Here is an 18,062-nt window from a genome sequence, read left to right as displayed (position 1 = left end):
AACCGACTTGATGAGCAGTGCCCTACCTGCACAACTTGGCTTCTGTGAAACCATTTGGGCCATAAACAGTCTTCCTCCAAGAAGTGAGAGAGGGTTGCAAAATATATATATATATATCAAATATGATTTTAAAAAAAGAAAGGAAGAGAAAAAGAAAGAATAGAAAAAATATAACCATAGATGCCATTCACACTGAGGGGAAATCAATGGAGGGGATGAGTAGAGGCTAAACCCCCACCATTCTCTCCGGTCCTTGATTGGACATAGCTAATCCCTGTGACCTTTCGGAAAGCTGAAGGCACAAAATGACCCCAATAATCAAAAGCACAATTAGAATGAAGAGTGGAAAACCGTGACTGTGGTTAGGAAATACAGACAATGAAGAGACTACAGAGAAAATTTGTCCATTTAGCAGTTAAGTGAATGCAGCTTAGAGATGTTGTTAGTGCCCGCAGATGGAGGCCTGTGGTGATGGACACTTGAGGGAGGGCAAGTAGTTATCATGTGACCTGGGGCTGGACTTGCAGATGGTTCAGTTTTCCCCCACATCCCTCCAAGACTCCATGCAGAGTTACTATCCCTCTACAGGAGACAGAATAAGAGGGACAGATGTTGAAGCATCACTGGGCAAGGAAAAAAGAAAAAGATTTCTCCTAACAGCAAAGAAGCCTGTAGAGTCATTTCAATATCAAGTATTTTTTTTCTCAAGAAATAAAATTCAGTGAATTCATCTTTGTCAGCTCAAAGCAACCAGGCAATTAGAGAAACTCATTTCTGCAGTTCAAGTAGTTTGCCATAAGGATGCCATGCTGCTCTATGGAAATGCTTCCGGAGTGACTCAGTGGAGTTTCCCACGTTCAATAGGCACTGAAGAAATACAATATTGAAGACATGAGGAAATATAACTAAATAAACCTAAAATTTTCAAAATCCATTTTTCTCTTACATTTTAACTGATACCTTCTTCACTTTTTCTGTATAAACTCCAAATTGACACATTAAAATGGAAACAGATGTCTTTTCTCATTTCAAAAAGTACATATATAGGAATTTTTGCATTGAAATTATTAAGTGATCCTTTTAATTAATTCTTAAATTCAGATGAATTCTAATAATAGTTAACTTTTATGAACATTTCACTAGGTATCCAGAACTGCCATAACATTTTGACAAATATTTGCTTATTTATCCTCATTACCTTCCTGTGAAACAGATGCTATTATTTAGCATTTTATAGATGAAGAAACTGAGGTCAATAAGTAAATGCATGAAATAACTTGTCCAAAGTCACAGGATTAGCTATTGGTTCCTAAATATTGCATTACTTTGATGATCTAAAAAAATAATAATATGTACTTAGTTGCAGTGATTTCAAATTGTTAAGTAAATAATTTGGTATTTTGACGGAATTTAACAAACCATGTAGATATCATTTGACTATTATTCCACTTGGTAACCAGCAGCAGTGACTGGGAACGTGTGTTACTGACATACTTGGGGAAGTGCCAATAAATGTATATATTTTATGATGAGAGAAGAGCGCTGGTGAAAAGATAAGGTAATGTCAGTTATTATTCAAAATCTTAAATGCAATCACCATACCTTAAACCCAGATATCTACAATACCTTAACAAAAGAGGAATAATCTTATTTGTTCCTGATTCCCCATCATCATTTTAATGCTATGAAAGACTCTATCAATTTAGGTATTATTTTACTATTGTGCTATTACTATATATTTTGAAATGAAAGATTTTTTTGTTCACACTTTGAGCAGCAGCTGGAACACCACCTGTTAACTAACTTCCCCACCATTTAATTAGCCTGTGTGGAAGTTACCAAGTGCTTTGACTGGAAGGGAGTGGAACAGTAGCAGATGCTGAGCACAATAAAAGAAAGGCCTTTGAATGTGAGGGCAAAGTGGGTGGAGAGAATAACAAAAAAGTCCACAGACGGAGAGAGCCAGAAAACGAGTAACATGGTCTAGAAATTAACTCTCACAGTTACAGTTCAAGGCAGGCAACAAATCTCTACAGATTCAGTTTCATCCCTCTAAGGTGTTTGTCACATCTGATGTTATTGAGGATTTGTGAAGGATTTGGAATAAATGCAGAACTCACCGGAGCAATTTACTTAGATTCTAATTATATAAAGACATCGTCATCACTTATTATTCCAGGAAAACCACCACGACTTTCTTAGACCCCAAATCCAGACGTCAATGTAAAAAAATGTATTGCCATATTGAAGCACAATTTTTCCCAGTTGCTTTACAAACTCTTTGTCATCCACTAGCAGAGATCTGAAAACGAACGGTTCTAAAATGATGAGCATTTCTCTATCAGTTGAATGATTTCCATACAGAAGGCACACTATCTCATTTTGTCAAAGGAGGTGGAGTTTAAATGAGTTAACGGCTTTTTCTGGGGCAGTTGTGTTCTTTGGAGTCACAGGCTCGTCCATCAGTGCATTTACCGTCCTAACTTTTCAGTAGCATATTGTATCTTTATAGAACTGTTAGATACATGTCTCTTTGTTATTGATGCTTTTGCCTAAATACGTGTTAGGTGTGTGCTGCTGATTCAGATGTGGTCAGCCTGGTGGATCTGGATGTACCCCAAATTAGCTCAAACAAAATAATATTGAAGATTTTTTATGTAATTATATCATTTTTTTCCAGAATTGTAACATTTTGGGAAACTCAAAACTGGAAGATAACATTGGCAAATCAAACATTAATTCTAATTTGGTACACGCTTTAGTTTCATATACACTTTAGTTTCAAGAGCAACTTTGTAGGAAAAAGTACTCTAATTAAATATTACCATAAGTGAATTATATTTGGTGTATTGATATACATATTTTTATATGGATATACATATCCATATACAAAATGCAATTCACCTATATGATAATGTTTAATTTTTCTTTGCTTATTCGTGTCACAACTTCTTTTAAGTTTGACTTATCACTATTTATTTTGGTTTTCTTTGTACTGAATTTTTCAATCATCTCCTTTTAGCCTGCATGAAGGCGAACTCTTGCCAGTAATACTCTCACCTAAATTAAATTCAGAAGATTCTATTCTAGTATATTCTATTTCCTGTATTACATACTTAGAGGGCAGAAATGAGAGAAAGATGTTATTCTAATAATAATTTACCATAATTTAGTTATAAATTAGATTTACAGTGGTTATAATATTTTAGATATGAAATGTGTAACAATGTCTCAAATCAGGAATAATTTATATTCATTCATTGAGAAAAACTACCTCCATTTTAAACAATTGACTCCAGCAAAACAATCCTCCAGCGATTCCTCCAATCATCCAATACAAAATGTATTGATTGTCCTCTTTGCTCTTACACACTATGCTAGGGTCAGGCATGTGAAGATGAATAAGATATGACCCTGTCTTCAGTGTCCTTTTACTCATGCCCCAAAATACATATTTATTGTTGAAGAATAATAAAATAATTATCAAAAAATTTAAATTTACCATGATTTTGTCTTATTGGTAGTTTGATGTCCAAATTGTCATGTTTTAAAATGTTGTGGACAAACCTTTATGCTTTGTAAGCCCTATTTTGTTATGTTTCTTGCTTATAAACAACCAAATGCCTTTTATAATATTATTGTAAGTTATCTACATAAGAAGACAGTAAAGAAGCCTTAATGGTATGCTAGTGGATCTATATAGAGATTTGTGAAATTATCCTATCTTACTGTTCAGTGACTGGAGGAGAATCACTAACCTAGTATCCTACTGTTCATACACTACTGAGATTCCATCTAGTACCTCACATTAGATTGATGAGTAGAAAGTGTCCATGGTTAAAAGGGAAAAGAAGAGTGGTTAGAAGTCAGAAATCATTTGGAATCAATTTACAAATGCACTGTTGGCTAGTTGGATGAATGAGGCCAAAGAACTAAGAACTTCAGTATCAGCATCTCTGAAATGGCAACATTGGTGAAAATCATAATGATGACACTAAAGATGAATATAGTCATAACAAAACTGAAAGAATTATCCAAGAACATATAGAAGAGGGTCTTCAAAAACTTCATCAAAGTGTGTATTATGAGAAATCTATGCATGAATTTCAATTTTCCAGTATCAAAATAAACTGATATAGTATTTTTGTTTTATTAAGAACTTTTTAAAGTCCTCTTGTATATACATATAAAGTTATTTAAGTTATGTTTGAAAAATTAGGATACTATATAAATGTTATTTGTGGTTACAATCAATAGTTATTGTTCTTTTTCTATATTTGATTAATTTAGTTAATCACCTAAACCATAAAATAAGAGGAAGTGCTAACATACATTTTGAGATATATAAAATTAATTCTTTTATTTAATATAATACTAGCATATCAGATCATAGGTTACAATTACCTTCTCTATCATTAAGACATTTTGGTTAAGCCAAATAGGAAGCTCCTCTGATTTTCTGTTTTCTTTTCTCAAAAGTAATCGAAGGCAAAGATTTTACATTTTACAACAATTCAGTTACTAAAAAAAAAAAAGTGAATTAATATTTTATAATAATTTTAACATTTTGGTTTATTTATCTAAACATTTATCATTACCCACTTGGATAATTATAATCATGATTTTTCTGTCTGAAAAAAAAACATAAGTAAGCTACTTTGATTTCTCTTATAAATAAGAGCAGAATTGAAGACTGTTATAACATGGTTTTCTATTACCAAATTACCATTTTTAGAAATACTAGAATTTATTCAACTTTGTAGACATTATGTTTTTTTTTTTCTTTTCTCCAACTCTAAACTATACCTCATATTTCCCTTAATCCCAACTTCGAAAGAATGGGGACAGTAAAGTACTTTCAACAGTTATTTTAACCATATATGATTAAAACGGAAGTTTGCATTTGAATTTAATTCAACCTTGAGGATTAGTGACACAAATATAAAGCATCACAAATACAGTTTTTTTGTACTTAGTTTTATAATTCATTGCCTAGGTTTCTAATTAAATGTTCTCAGTACTCCATTTAATGTACCCACTCCCTGCATTCCTCTTGATTAGTAGGAAAGGATCAATGAGAATTGATCCAATTTGTAGAACACAATTCTCATATTGATAGTAGTTTATATTCATTTGCTTTTCCCTAATCTTTTATTAATGGTCATCTTCAAAATGTCAATTAATGCCAAAGCTCTGCATAATGATAATGCAAATCTATAAAGAAACCAGCTTGACACTTTACAGTAGGGCAAAAGGAAAAAGCTTTTATGTTTACTGCCTATCTTCATTTCAGTATGACAGAAAGAAAAGGTTGAAATTTCAGAGTTTTGAGCTGACAATTGTAAACCCAATGAAATGAAGAAGAATTAGCATTGGGTCAGCCAGTGGCATGGTGGTTCAGGTGGCTGGATCTCATATGACTGACTGCATGTTTTGAGTCACAGACTTGGCAGCCTGTGAAACATAGCAGGCGAGTTTGCATGGTGCCCAGAATCCCAAGAGGAGAATGGAGGAGAAGGGATTGCAATGTGACCCTCCCCCAGTAGGTGATTTCTTACTTTCTCTCTCTCTCTCACTCTGTCTCTCTGTACCAAGCTCATGCACCATATTACAAAACTAAAACAAAAAAAAATAGGGCCAGGCTCATAGGGCAGTGGTTCAGTGCTTTGCCTTGGGAGCTGACATCACATGGCCAATCGCAGTGGCTTGAAAACCAAAACCACACCTGCCAGCAGGTGGCACAGTAGTTATGCACTGGACTCCCACATAGCTGACTGCAGATCCAGCCCCAGACCCCATGTCTTGAAAATCAAACTAGGTGATGGACCAGCAGTTAGCATAATGGCTATGTCACTGGACTCCCATGTAGTCGACCGCGGTTCACGTCCCGGACCTTGCGGCTTAAAACTCACGCCGAGCGCGTGTACATGTGTGCCCAAGATCCTGAGAGGAGAATGGAGGAGAAGGGATTGCGGTGTGGCCATCCCCCATGGGAGGGTGATTTCTTACTTTCTATCTCCCTGTCTCTCTCTGTCTGTCTGGCGAGCGCACAAGCCCTATAGCAAAAACCTCTCCAAAAAGAAAGAAAATCAAACTAGGTGCATGCATGTGCCTGCCCGAAGTCCCAGGAGAAAAATGGAGGAGAAGGGATTGCAACATGGCCATCCTTCTGGGGGTTTACTCACTTTCCTTCTCACTCTCTCCTCTCCAACAACCACACATGCCCTTCGGCAATAACCTTTAAAAAAAGAGAGAGAAGAAATCTGCACTGGCATGTGTGCATGCATGCCCAAAATCCTAAAGAGAAGGAATGAGAATTGTGAAATGACCATGCCCCATTGGGGAGTGGGGGGGGGGTGCTTTCTCTTTCTGTCTCTGGTGAGCACAGAGAAATTAAAAAATAGAATAATTAAAGTAATAATTGAAAATAAATTTGAATTTAAAATATAGGTTCTTCTTATAGGCCTCTACATTTACTCAATGAAACTGGCTGCAATGGTATGATGATCAATTTAGAGAAATAGGAGTTCAATGCTAGTATGAGTTTCCCACTACAAAAATATTAGCTATTTTTATCATTATACCAGGGAAAGAAATGTAATTGCATGAATACTGCTGCACTTCATGGGTTTTTGACCACTTAGTCATTATTCACCATGCTCAAAACTTTTTTGCATGTTTTTCATAACAGATTCAGAAGTTGAATATTATGCGTATTTGCTTTACCTACTTCTATCAAAAGATTGTTTTCTCTACCATTGAGAGTAATCTCTTGGGCCAGCAGGTTGCATAGTACTTAAGGCACTGGGCTCCCAGATAGCCAGCTACAGTTTGAGTCCTGAACCCGGTGACTTGCTTTCTCACTTTCCTTCTCTCTCTTCTTCCCCTGATGATTATAGCAAGTTAAAAAGTAATAATAATAAAAGATAAATAATTCCTTTTAAAAAGAGACAGTAACTTCTTTATTATTCCACATATATAACTTGAAATGTATAGCCAATATTTTTTTCCTGTAAACTTTCAGCTGGGTCTTAAGACCTGATTGAATTCAGGCCAAGCACTTACAGGAAGGCTTCATAGATGATACTGTTTCATACGATTGTCTTCCCACTCTTAAATACTGCTATTGGTGATATTAAATGCGATAGCTGTGTTAAAGTGATGACTGCCTGGCCCATCAGTTCTTCAGTTACAAAAGTATATTTTTCCATGTGCAGTTAACAAATCATCCCTGTGATGATACTTTGGCATCAAAATATGCTGCTGTCAACTATTTTTCCTCAAATAGATTTAGGAGTCAGGAATGTATTGGTCAAAAGATAAAAAATTTCAGTCAGATAGAAGGAATAAAAAAAAGACAACTCTTGTATAACATGATGCTTTAGTTAATAACAATATAGTTAATAAATTGTATTATTCTTTCATTATTTCTAATAGAGCATGTGCACACATAAGAGTGAGCATGTAAGAGAGTGCACTCCCTGGAGCCTGGTCACACCACGATCCCCTTCCTCCAGTCTTTCAGCCCATCACGTCTTGGACACTAGTATGTGTGTTTGGTGTTCTTCAGGATGACCAGGCCAGGGATTTGAACTGCTGTCACCATGTAGGATCCAGCTTCTCTTGAGCAACACATTATCTCTGCTCCACAGAGCTGGCCCAAGGCATCATATTCTCATATTCTTTTTTCCTTTTTTTTTTTTGGAGAGGTTTTCGCTACAGGGCGCGTGCACTCGCCAGACAGACAGAGAGAAACATAGAGACAGAAAGCAAGAATCACTCCCCAGGGGAGATGGTCACGCCGCAATCCCTTCTCCTCCATTCTCCTCTCGGGATCTTGGGCACGCATGCACACGCACCCGGTGTGAGTGCTAAGCCACCGGGTCCGGGACTCGAACCGTGGTCGACTACATGGCAATCCAGCGACATAGCCATTACGCCAACTGCTGGTTCCCAGGCATCGTATTCTTGATAAACAATCAGAGAGTACATTTTAAGTCTTACCACAGAAATGATGGATATGTGAGGCAATCATTGTTAATTGCTAGATTGAGCTATCCTATAATGTATAAATATTTCAAAACACTATATTGCACATACAATATATGCAATTTTTACTTATTAATTTAAAAAATTAATTAAAATTTAATTACAAAAACCCAAAGAATTAATAAATTGCTATGTTTAAGGATAAAGTTTCCTTGAAGATAATCTTCTTTATAAAGCAGAGCATAGGTCTTTGTTCCTTTTTGTAGTTGCTAGTTCTATTAAAACTGTGAAAGACTGTTAAAAAAGGATCCACTGATACATTATATCTCTTATATTATAAAAATAATATATGTGCACTATGATGTCATAGATACATATAGGGGCTTTCAAAAACTTCATGGAAAATGCCTATTATGAAAAAACTATGTATGGATTTCAACTGTTTTTTTGTGCCAAAATAGATTAGTACTTTAATTTTCCACACATTTTTTTGTAAAGAAATTTCAAAAAAATTGTGAAAAGATGGAGTTACCCATGTAACATTATAGATTATATATGTCATGGTTATATATCTGATATATGATAAGGCTAATTATGGCATATCCCCTCCCCCCAAATAAAGCCATCTAGCAAAATCTTTATAAATAATAGGCCAGAGTTCAGTTTTAATCCCAGATATCAGCCTTTCGCTAAAGTGTAAAATATTTACCATATATGTAAAATACGCAATCTAGGGAATACAAGAAAGGAGGAGGGAAAGGAGATGCTTTGAGTGCATTGTTTGGCAGAAAATGTGTGCGATTGCTTGGAATTCATATGTAGTTAATTTTGGGTGGAAGTAAGCTTTGGCTGTTGGTAAGGCATGCAATTTGGAAATGTGGAAGTCGCATCATCTTATACCACATAACTGAAGCCATAAGCCTGGATGAAGATAATCACAGACAACACATTGACAAGAATAGGATGAACCTGAAGCCCTACAAACCACAAGCATGAAAGGAGTTTGGAGAGGAAAACAGTTTGTCATGGACGACATTAGTGTACTTATGCCCCTCCACATAAGAATTAGAGTCAAAAGACAGAAAACTACATTTTGTAACTAAACCTAAGATAAAAGAGCTAACCGTAAAATTGGCGTTGGTTTCTTTAAAAAGCAGTGAAGATCAAATGGTCACTAATCAGATACACAAGAGTCTATGTATTTGATAGACAATTGCTGCGACGGTGGGTCCGACATATCTGGGGTCTTAAAAAAGTTCATTAAAATATGTGTATAGGGACCCGTAGGTAGTGTGGTGGTTAAGGGCCTGGATTCCACATGACTGAACACAGTTCAAGTCCCAGACCCCACAGTCTGAAAATCATTCCAGGCCTGTGTGTGTATGCATGCCTCAAAACCCAGGAGGGGAACAGAGGAGAAGGAATTGCAGGGCAGCTCTCCCCTTGGCAGGAGTAATTTCTCACTTTTCCTCTCACTTTCTCTCTCCTCTCCATGAGTGCATGTGCCTATGGCAAAAAACGTTAAAGAACAACCAAACAAAAAGAATGTGGATACATGTTAATTTTTTTGTACCAAAGTAAAATTCTACTTTAATTTCAACTTTTCATGACTGTTTGAAGTATTCTCATATTTCCAACCCTGGATGTCTATGATTTTATAACTCAAGATCCCCTTTGCCTCATTTTAAAAACGCTTTACAATGTATATAGTTTTGTGGATACTGGAGATGCAAAAAGTATGAGAGCACTTGAGCTTATGTATAGCAAGGATCATTTCTTTTTCCTAAGTATAACAGTGGTGCAGAAATTGCAATATTCGTATTTTCCAATGAGTTCTGATTGGAGCCTATAACTCAAGAGAAGTTGTACTCTTGTTACCATCTCCTCATTAACTGACTTATTATTTTACTCCAATATAAGGTTGATAGGTATAAAAATGAAAACAGAGTACACAACCCTCAGGAATCTAAAGTCTAAGGGGGGTGACAGGTACATAACATCTAACACCTCTAGGTGCTACTGCATTTCTAGATGTGATAGAAACTTACATGAACTGAAACGACACTTACTTCAGTTCAGGCCAGCATAGCCCTACATTTAGAGATGGAGTGTAAGAAGACCACCTGTAAATACGGTAAACACAAAATAATCTCTTGCTTTATTATCTTCTTGTCCATAGGTGCATAATCAATTATATTTAACCAAAAATTAAACATCTATCTTTTGGACTGTCTTTGAATTAGTGTGAGCCAAGTGGCTCTTTCATGCCACCCTTATCTTTTGACAGAAGGAGGAGAAAGAAAAAAATTAGGAGCGTTGGTAAAAATGACACCTTTTGTTTCCATTAGGTCTAGTATATCATTAATTAAAGACAATGTTAGGGAGATTGAATGTGCTTTGTAGATATGGTAAAATTCATTGATTAATACAAAGTCTATTCTTTCCTGAGTCTAAGAAGGGACCAGAAGTGTAATTAACAAGACGGGAAGAGAATTTATAAACTACTTAGAACAAGTTAGAAGTAGGTGAAAAAAATCTACTCTAAACAGATTTAGGGATCTGATTTCAAATTATTGTAAACTTATTTCCCTCATCTTTGTCACCTTTATAAGAAAAATCCTGAGTTTCTGGAAGGGCTCATTAACCAAAAGTGCATAAACCTTATCTCAAAGGTCTTATAGTAGGTGTATAGACAACTGATTTAGTGCAAGTCATGGATTTGGATGACTTGTTATAACAGAGTGGTTAGAAATGTGTGTGACCACTCTGAATAAACTATTCCTTCATAAAGAAACAGGACTTACCTTGTAAGGCTGTGTACGTTCCTAAAAATAATTAATATGGGAAATTAAAGTGACCCTAAACACATTATACCCTTTAATGCCAGATTTGGGGAAAGTGGGAGGGGGCCCTAGAAGCCTTTTATTACTTTTGAACAAGTAACTTCAGTTTCTCCTCCTGCGTAACTTCTTTTATTCGGTGAGCCTACATGAGCAAAGCTTCTCTGCTTGGGACAGAATGTGTGCTACAACTGCCTAAAAATACTTACAAATGCCTGCTTCCAGGTCTCTCTAATTGATGCGGCTTAAATCTGACCTCAACAACTTGCTCATAGAAAGAGTCAACAGGCTGCAGGGGTACAAAATGGATACTTTCCCTGCTTTACCATTTCCAGAGTCAATTTTAAGGGTAAACATGAAAACAGCCATCGCTGGAGAAGCAAGGGTGAATAAAGCAAGAATGAGCATTTAGTCCACAACCCCCTCTTTTGTCTGCATAGATTTTAATTTTTTTTCTTTCCATTTCAGGTTAATCATATAACACATACACTAGGGAGCAGGGAAGACAAGGAGATGACAGTAGATACATATGCTGCATGCAACAATGCCCACAAAGTGGACTCATTTTAGACTTTTTATCTTTCGAACATTCACAAGAAAATCATTCTAAATAGCTGTATCTAAAACAAAATGTGTCAACCAAGCTGAAAATTCGTGGAGACACAAAATTAATGACCTCTGTGATGTTTCTAGAGGGGCATTACCTACGTTACTCACTGCCTCATTCATAAGTGACACACTGTCTTCCCCCAGTAAACAGCTGTGCTGCCTCAGATGGAGAAATCCCCTATAGCTGCTGTTTGAAGTGATAAAAAGCCTGCAGAGCATCACAACTTGAATGACCCATGACTATGCTATTCGATTTAGGAGCCACACACTTGGTTTTTGTTTTATCTGTGCTTGCCTATTGGCAGAAGAGTCATAGATGCTGTTAGTATTTATCTAATGATAGAGACAGGACATGTAAAAGTGACCGAGAGAATTTTGGAGTAGTGGGGTGCAACTTATGTACACACACACAAATACATATAAATATAAACACATACACACTTACAGTGTTATTCAGCTCTCTGGATATTAGAACTTGAGCCCTGTACTTGGCCTCATCTCTAAAATTTTACATAGGAAAATTCGTGTGCAATTTGAAAAACATAAAAGGCAGTTCATTCGAGATTAAAAAAATAAGAATAGATGAAAATATGTATAGGGGTGCTTATAATTTTGCATCTCAAGCAATTTAGAATGTGTTAAATAACAAACCAAAATATCAGAAGTGAGATACTGTGTTCATTTTGGAGAATTTACCTCTTCCTTTAAGATGACAAATGGTTGCTTTCTGAATGATGTGGAGGTGCACTGCTTTCTTCACTGCTGCTCAGAAAAAGTATGACATTTTTATCATGTTCCCTCTTATTTGACAAGACCTTATTTTTCCCCACAACCTCCCCTCCTCACATGAGGGACAGTCCCTTGAGTCAGTAATTGCCAGGAGATGAAGCGATGATGGGGAGTGATCATAGTCAATAGCTTTGATTAACAATAAGGTGGAAAATTAGCAATGCTAGCATTCAGCCACCCTGCCCTCTCCCTCCTCCATATGCTCCCTCAGTCTGCGCTGGCGGCCTCACAGAGGGCAGTCTGAGCCCTGCGCCAGCTTTGAAGTGCAGGAAAGGTGCAGGCAGAGCAGAGAATTAGGGAAATTAAGGAGAAGTAGAAACTGTAAACCACGATGCTGAGACCTTCACAGGGCTTAGTATGCCGCAGGAGGGGCGAGGATGAAGTGTGCTGTGTGTTGTCCTTGTGTGTTTTTCTGTCACATGTGGATTTACTTGTGTCTGGACATGCTGTGATCGAAATGGCAAGTACTGTTACTACCGTGACCCCATCAGCAGCTCTGGTGTTGTTTCCGACAGACCCTGAAGACCTAGAGAGGGGGAGCGACAACGGGACGCCAATCCCCACCTCTGATAACGATGACAATTCGCTGGGCTACACAGGTAGAGTGTTTCTTTCCCTGATATTAACTTCTTCCTAAAATTCCTCCACCTCCATCAGTCATCAACCACCTGTGTAAAATCTTCTAATCATCCCTTTTTCCAGCCAACAACTGCAGTAACTTCTTGTTCTCATTTTTCAGACTTCATTCTGTAGGTGGGAGGTCATACTGTCCAAGCAGACACTTTGGGGAACAGAAATATAATCTGAAAACTGCATTCATTCTTCTTGTCTGTCTATTGTTTAATATAAAGCACTGCTCATCAATCTGAAACTTTGATATTACTAATATGTGTAGAAGGAAAATGTTTTCTTAAAGACGTAGTGTTTGGCTAAATTGCTATCAGAAAAAAAAATAATGCAAGTTATTTGGTTTCAAAATTATCTGTACTTTTTTGTTGTTACACTTCAAGCAAACTCTTAACATGAGTGATGCAATTCATAATTACCAGCTGATATCTCAGGATTGTGTTTGCATGACTTACTTTATCCACCAACTACTTCTGAAATAGATACACGTGTGTGCACCAGCATAAAGGTAACAAATAAAGTAATGAAAGTGTTAGAAACAATGTATGTCTAATGTCTAAGATGGCCTTAAGTTATGTAAATGTTTCATGCACAATTTCTAACTATAGTTCTAAATATAATTGGGTAAGTTACACATCTTAACTCTGAGATACTTTGTGAAAAGCTTTATATAGGGACGAAGAATAAAAGGCATCAGTTATAACCTATTGAACCTAGTGGTCTTAAAGCAGCTGTTTATTATGTCTTGTTCGCTAGTTCCTGCTTATACGGTTCTTCATGGACTTTGTTAGACTGTGGACTGTGGACAGGTTGTGTGGATATGAGGTGAGGCTGTGGGATAAGAGATAATGAGAACCGCTTCCATGACTTTATTAAGAGAGTGATGCAATAGGGTTTCACTTTGTTACAAAATAATAAACGGATGCTTCAGAAGTACTCTGTCTTCATAAAAATATTGCTCTCTTAACTTCATCCATCATCTATATAATGTGGGGCTTTAAACCATGGAATAAGTACAAAAATGACTAACACCTTTATAAATAACTTGAATGCTTATTTTATTTACTTCACCTCTGTAGATAAGTTATTCTAATTTTTCTCCTATCTTTCACCATAAAAATGGATATTAGAAGACCAACAAATCAGAATCTATCAGGACGAGATGGTGAACAAGTCAGATGATACTTTTCCAGCAACTTAGGGAAAAAGTTATTCCATTCCTCAATACCTAAATACCAAAAAAGTTCATATTTATGAAAGAAGGCATCCAAAGGAGTATTCTTTCTCAAGGGTATCCTTACTTACCAATGTATCTTATTTCCATTCCCTTGTGCTCACGCAGTCTAAACAACTGCATTGTTTAGAGACACTAATAGGGTTTGCTCTTTGTCTTTTATAGATTTCCTGAAAATTGTATATAGCCAATGCATATATCATGTCAGAATGTTGAATTAGAAAATGTAAATAGCAATGCATTTAAGACCAAATGTAGCATTTAAATTTTTTTAACTGCCACTTATTTTTCCCACTGGGCTAATTGCCAATTTTTGCTATAAAACATATCAGATTAATTAATCCAAGATAACAGACTTAGAAAATTATCTTTATATTCTGCAAGGGAACTAATTAAAGCTCTGCAATTTCATGAGAAGTGAATGGACAACCACCTGAATAAGCTTGTTCTTGAGACTGTAACTGTTTTTGATGATCTAGTACTAAAGGAATTTTATTCTCTATATTTTATTTCAATAAATTCTTGATTATTCAATAATCTTTTTCTATCTCATAAATTAAATATGGTATTTGTGCTTCTTTTATTTGCATAAAATTTTGCTCATTAAAACCTCCTCTAGGAGTGATGAGAAGTAGATAGAAAGATGTTTTTGGCTACTTCATAACAATTATTAAAAAAGAGATCGCATTTGGCTCTGAAGTATTAACTCAAAAGTATTACTTGAAATTACCTACAGATTTCCTTTTAGTGTGTGTGCACATGTGTGTTTGTGTGTGTGTGTGTGTGCATGTTTGTGTTTGTGCATATGTGTGTGTGTGAGAGAGAGAGAGAGGAATCTCCTTTCTAGGATCACAGATAATTAAGTTGACAGTGTTGTTACATTAGAGAAATTTCAGTTCACAGGGAAGTGAGATGGCTAGCTATGCAGGAATATTTCTATATATTTAATGTTAACTCTCCATAATTTAGTACATCCTCAGTTTAGTAGCCTTGGCTACTAAACTTGCTAGCAGCAAGAACATTGTACAAAAGAAAAGATATGTATAAAGCATCTTAGACAATATACAAAGCAATTGTCAGAATAAACCATTGACGTAAGTTAGGGACAAGACAAATTTCAATGAAAGTTAGCAAATATATTAGGTGTTATTTGTGGGATCCATGTCTTTTTCCAGGACCTCAAAGACTGTGATAGTGTATTATGTATCATAGGTTTACCTTTTAGTACATAATGGCTTCACTTCATCAAGGTGACATCTGAGATTTTATCTCTTCCTCTAACATTTAGCATATATAAACAAGAAAATGCATCTGTACACTTGTGGGAAACAGTTTTGGGAAAAATGAAACCATCTTAAAAGATCATTTCACTAAAAAGTACATTCATCCACCCCTTTCTCACTCTTTTTTTTTTAACATTAAAAAGAGCATCATTTCCACTGGAAGCTAGTTTGTCTCTACAACATCTACTCTACACTCTAACACTTTGGGACCATTATTATCAAATTGACCCATCTAACTAGAATCCATATATTCCATATTGTATTTGTGATACCTTTATTAATTATTGAGTCAACAAATATAACCTCTTATAAGCATAGTTGCTGCTTATATCACATACTATTCTTATATAAATCATATAAGTGATTTAATTGAGAGACATAGGAAAGGGTAATACAGAGTTCAGGGAAGAAATATGTATTGATTTCTTAATCTCTAGATGCAGTACTACAAAGCCATATGAAGGAGTTAAAATATTTCAATCTTGCTTTTACTAATCAATGAATCCAGAGCATTCTCTAAGGTGGCTCTGTGGAGTGTTATTAAAGGGGAGTTGTGCATTATTTACAGGAAAGAAGACCATTTCCTGTTTAACCAGGCTTGTCATAAATATTAGGAGTTATTTAACACTTCACAGCAGATGGATTTTGTTGTAACAACAAGTAAAATGGGATTTCAAATCAGCACTTTATGGGATTGGAACCATTCCATATCCCGGACTGGCTGAGTATGCAATAATCAATATTTTTTTAAAGAAACTACTGAAAATAACACATTGTTCTCTTGATCACTGGAAGTGTATATGCTGTTTCACAAATATGACAAAGTACATGTTTAAAAATGTCAAATAATGTCTGTAAATCTGATTTGTAATATCTCAAATATATTTTTATTCTCATTTCTACATATAAAAAGTAAGATATTACCCTCCACTCCACAGATCTATTTTAAGATTAGTCTTTGATTGTAGGACAAAAGCTAAATGCAAATTTCCAAATCTCAAAACTGAAAAATATATGAAGAGTTCTGTTGGTGTCAATTCAATAAAATCTAGCCGTGGAATTTCAGAAAATCCAGAGTAGTTTCAAATGGAGATGTTGGAATGTTCTGTCTCTCAAAAGTACCACCAAGTAAAGTTTGGCTTCAATTCTGTTTAGAAGGAAATAAAATACATACTCTCCTAATTAAAAAAAAAAAATCCTTACCATTTAGTATGTTTTCTCACATGAACAGAAATGGCAATCCCAGAACCCTGTCTTGTGTCATCAGACTCTCAACAGGTAACTATTAATTGATGATGGCATTGCCTCTTCTGCCTCCCTACATTCTTCATTGCTTAATTTCCCCATTAAAATCAAACAAAAACTTTATTTTGCCATATGAACTCTAAAAATTTATGTATTGATACTAATAACTAGTGTTTGTTTTTATTTCATATGTGAATGCACTTTTCCGAGCACTTTAAATGCAGAAATGTATTTAAACTTTGCAATAACCCTCTCAAGAAGGTGCTATTTTCAGTTTTGTACATTACATAAAAAATGTTCCCCATTTCTCTTAACTATCACATTCTTTGCTAAATTAATTGCGTTTACATGGGTATGTCTAAGCAAATTGTCTTTAGATAAGTCTGTTTCAGAGCCACGTAGAATATTTAAGTACATTCCTTTTTTGTGTGCAGTTGTTCACTCCCTGGAGTTAATAACTGCACTTCTAAACTTCCTGAGCCCTTAGTCATATCCCGTATTCCATCCATCTGAGATTTCTTCTGACATCTCCCTTATAAAACTTTTCATGCTTTTGTCCCAAACTGACAGATCCCTCTTTAGACCTGAGACTTTCTTTTTTACTCTTTTATGTTGGATCTCTGGTTTTCTAGATCTCATTTGTTCCTCATCCCTAGTTTATTCTCATATTAACAGAAGCCTATACTCTAGAAAGCATATCCTAGTAAAACCTGAAAAACAGCAAAAACAAAGTGTTGTTAGAATGTACTGCATTACGGTCTGTTTTTCCTTTTTTTTTTTTTTTTTGGAGAGATTTTCACTGTAGGGTGCGTGCGCTCGCCAGACAGACAGAGAGAGACATAGAGACAGAAAGCGAGAAATCACCCCCCAGGGGGGATGGTCACGCTGCAGTCCCTTCTCCTCTCGGGATCTTGGGCACGCACGCACACGCGCCCGGCGTGAGTTTTTTAAGCCACCAGGTCTGGGACACGAACCGCGGTTGACTACGTGGGAGTCCAGCGACATAGCCATTACGCTAACTGCTGGTTCCCACGGTCTGTTTTTCTGAGCTATGCTGTGCACTAGTGTGACCCTTTCGAGCCAGAAAATCATTTATTTCAGCTACGGGAAATTTTCCTAAATTATTATTATTACTTTTTTATGATGATATCTATACACACATTTGAGTGAGAAACACCCTCAACAGGGTCTCATCATCCTGTGGTCCCCTTTCTCCACCCTCTAGCTCCTCAGGATCCTGGGTATCCACATACCCACCCAGCATGGTCTCAGAGAGATGCTGGGGTCTAACTCCAGTCAGCTATGTTGCTTCCTGCCTTGCACGAACTTGATTACTGCTGCACCACAGTGGCTGGGTCACTTAAATTATATTTTGATAGTTATTGTTTTAATCCTTTTTTTTTTTTTTTTTGGGGGGGTTTTTTCTATGGGGACGCGGCGCCCCGC

The 18,062-nt window shown here is 36.1% G+C and overlaps 1 protein-coding gene across 4 annotated transcripts in view; it reads left to right on the top strand.

Annotated features, from left to right (window-relative positions):
* Nucleotides 1-18,062, top strand: part of ROBO1 (roundabout guidance receptor 1) — a 1,280,027-nt gene that overhangs the window by 664,034 nt on the left and 597,931 nt on the right. For all 4 annotated transcript variants that reach the window (XM_006162599.3, XM_006162600.3, XM_006162604.3 and 1 more), the window contains exon 3: nt 12,743-12,826. In XM_006162599.3, coding sequence (XP_006162661.1) covers nt 12,743-12,826 — 84 coding nt within the window. The remainder of the gene's footprint in view (nt 1-12,742; nt 12,827-18,062) is intronic.

This window comes from Tupaia chinensis, unplaced genomic scaffold (assembly GCF_000334495.1).
Source record: "Tupaia chinensis unplaced genomic scaffold, TupChi_1.0 Scaffold140301_1, whole genome shotgun sequence".
In the NCBI taxonomy this organism is placed as follows: Eukaryota; Metazoa; Chordata; class Mammalia; order Scandentia; family Tupaiidae; genus Tupaia; species Tupaia belangeri.
This window is presented reverse-complemented; position numbering and strand designations above follow the sequence as displayed.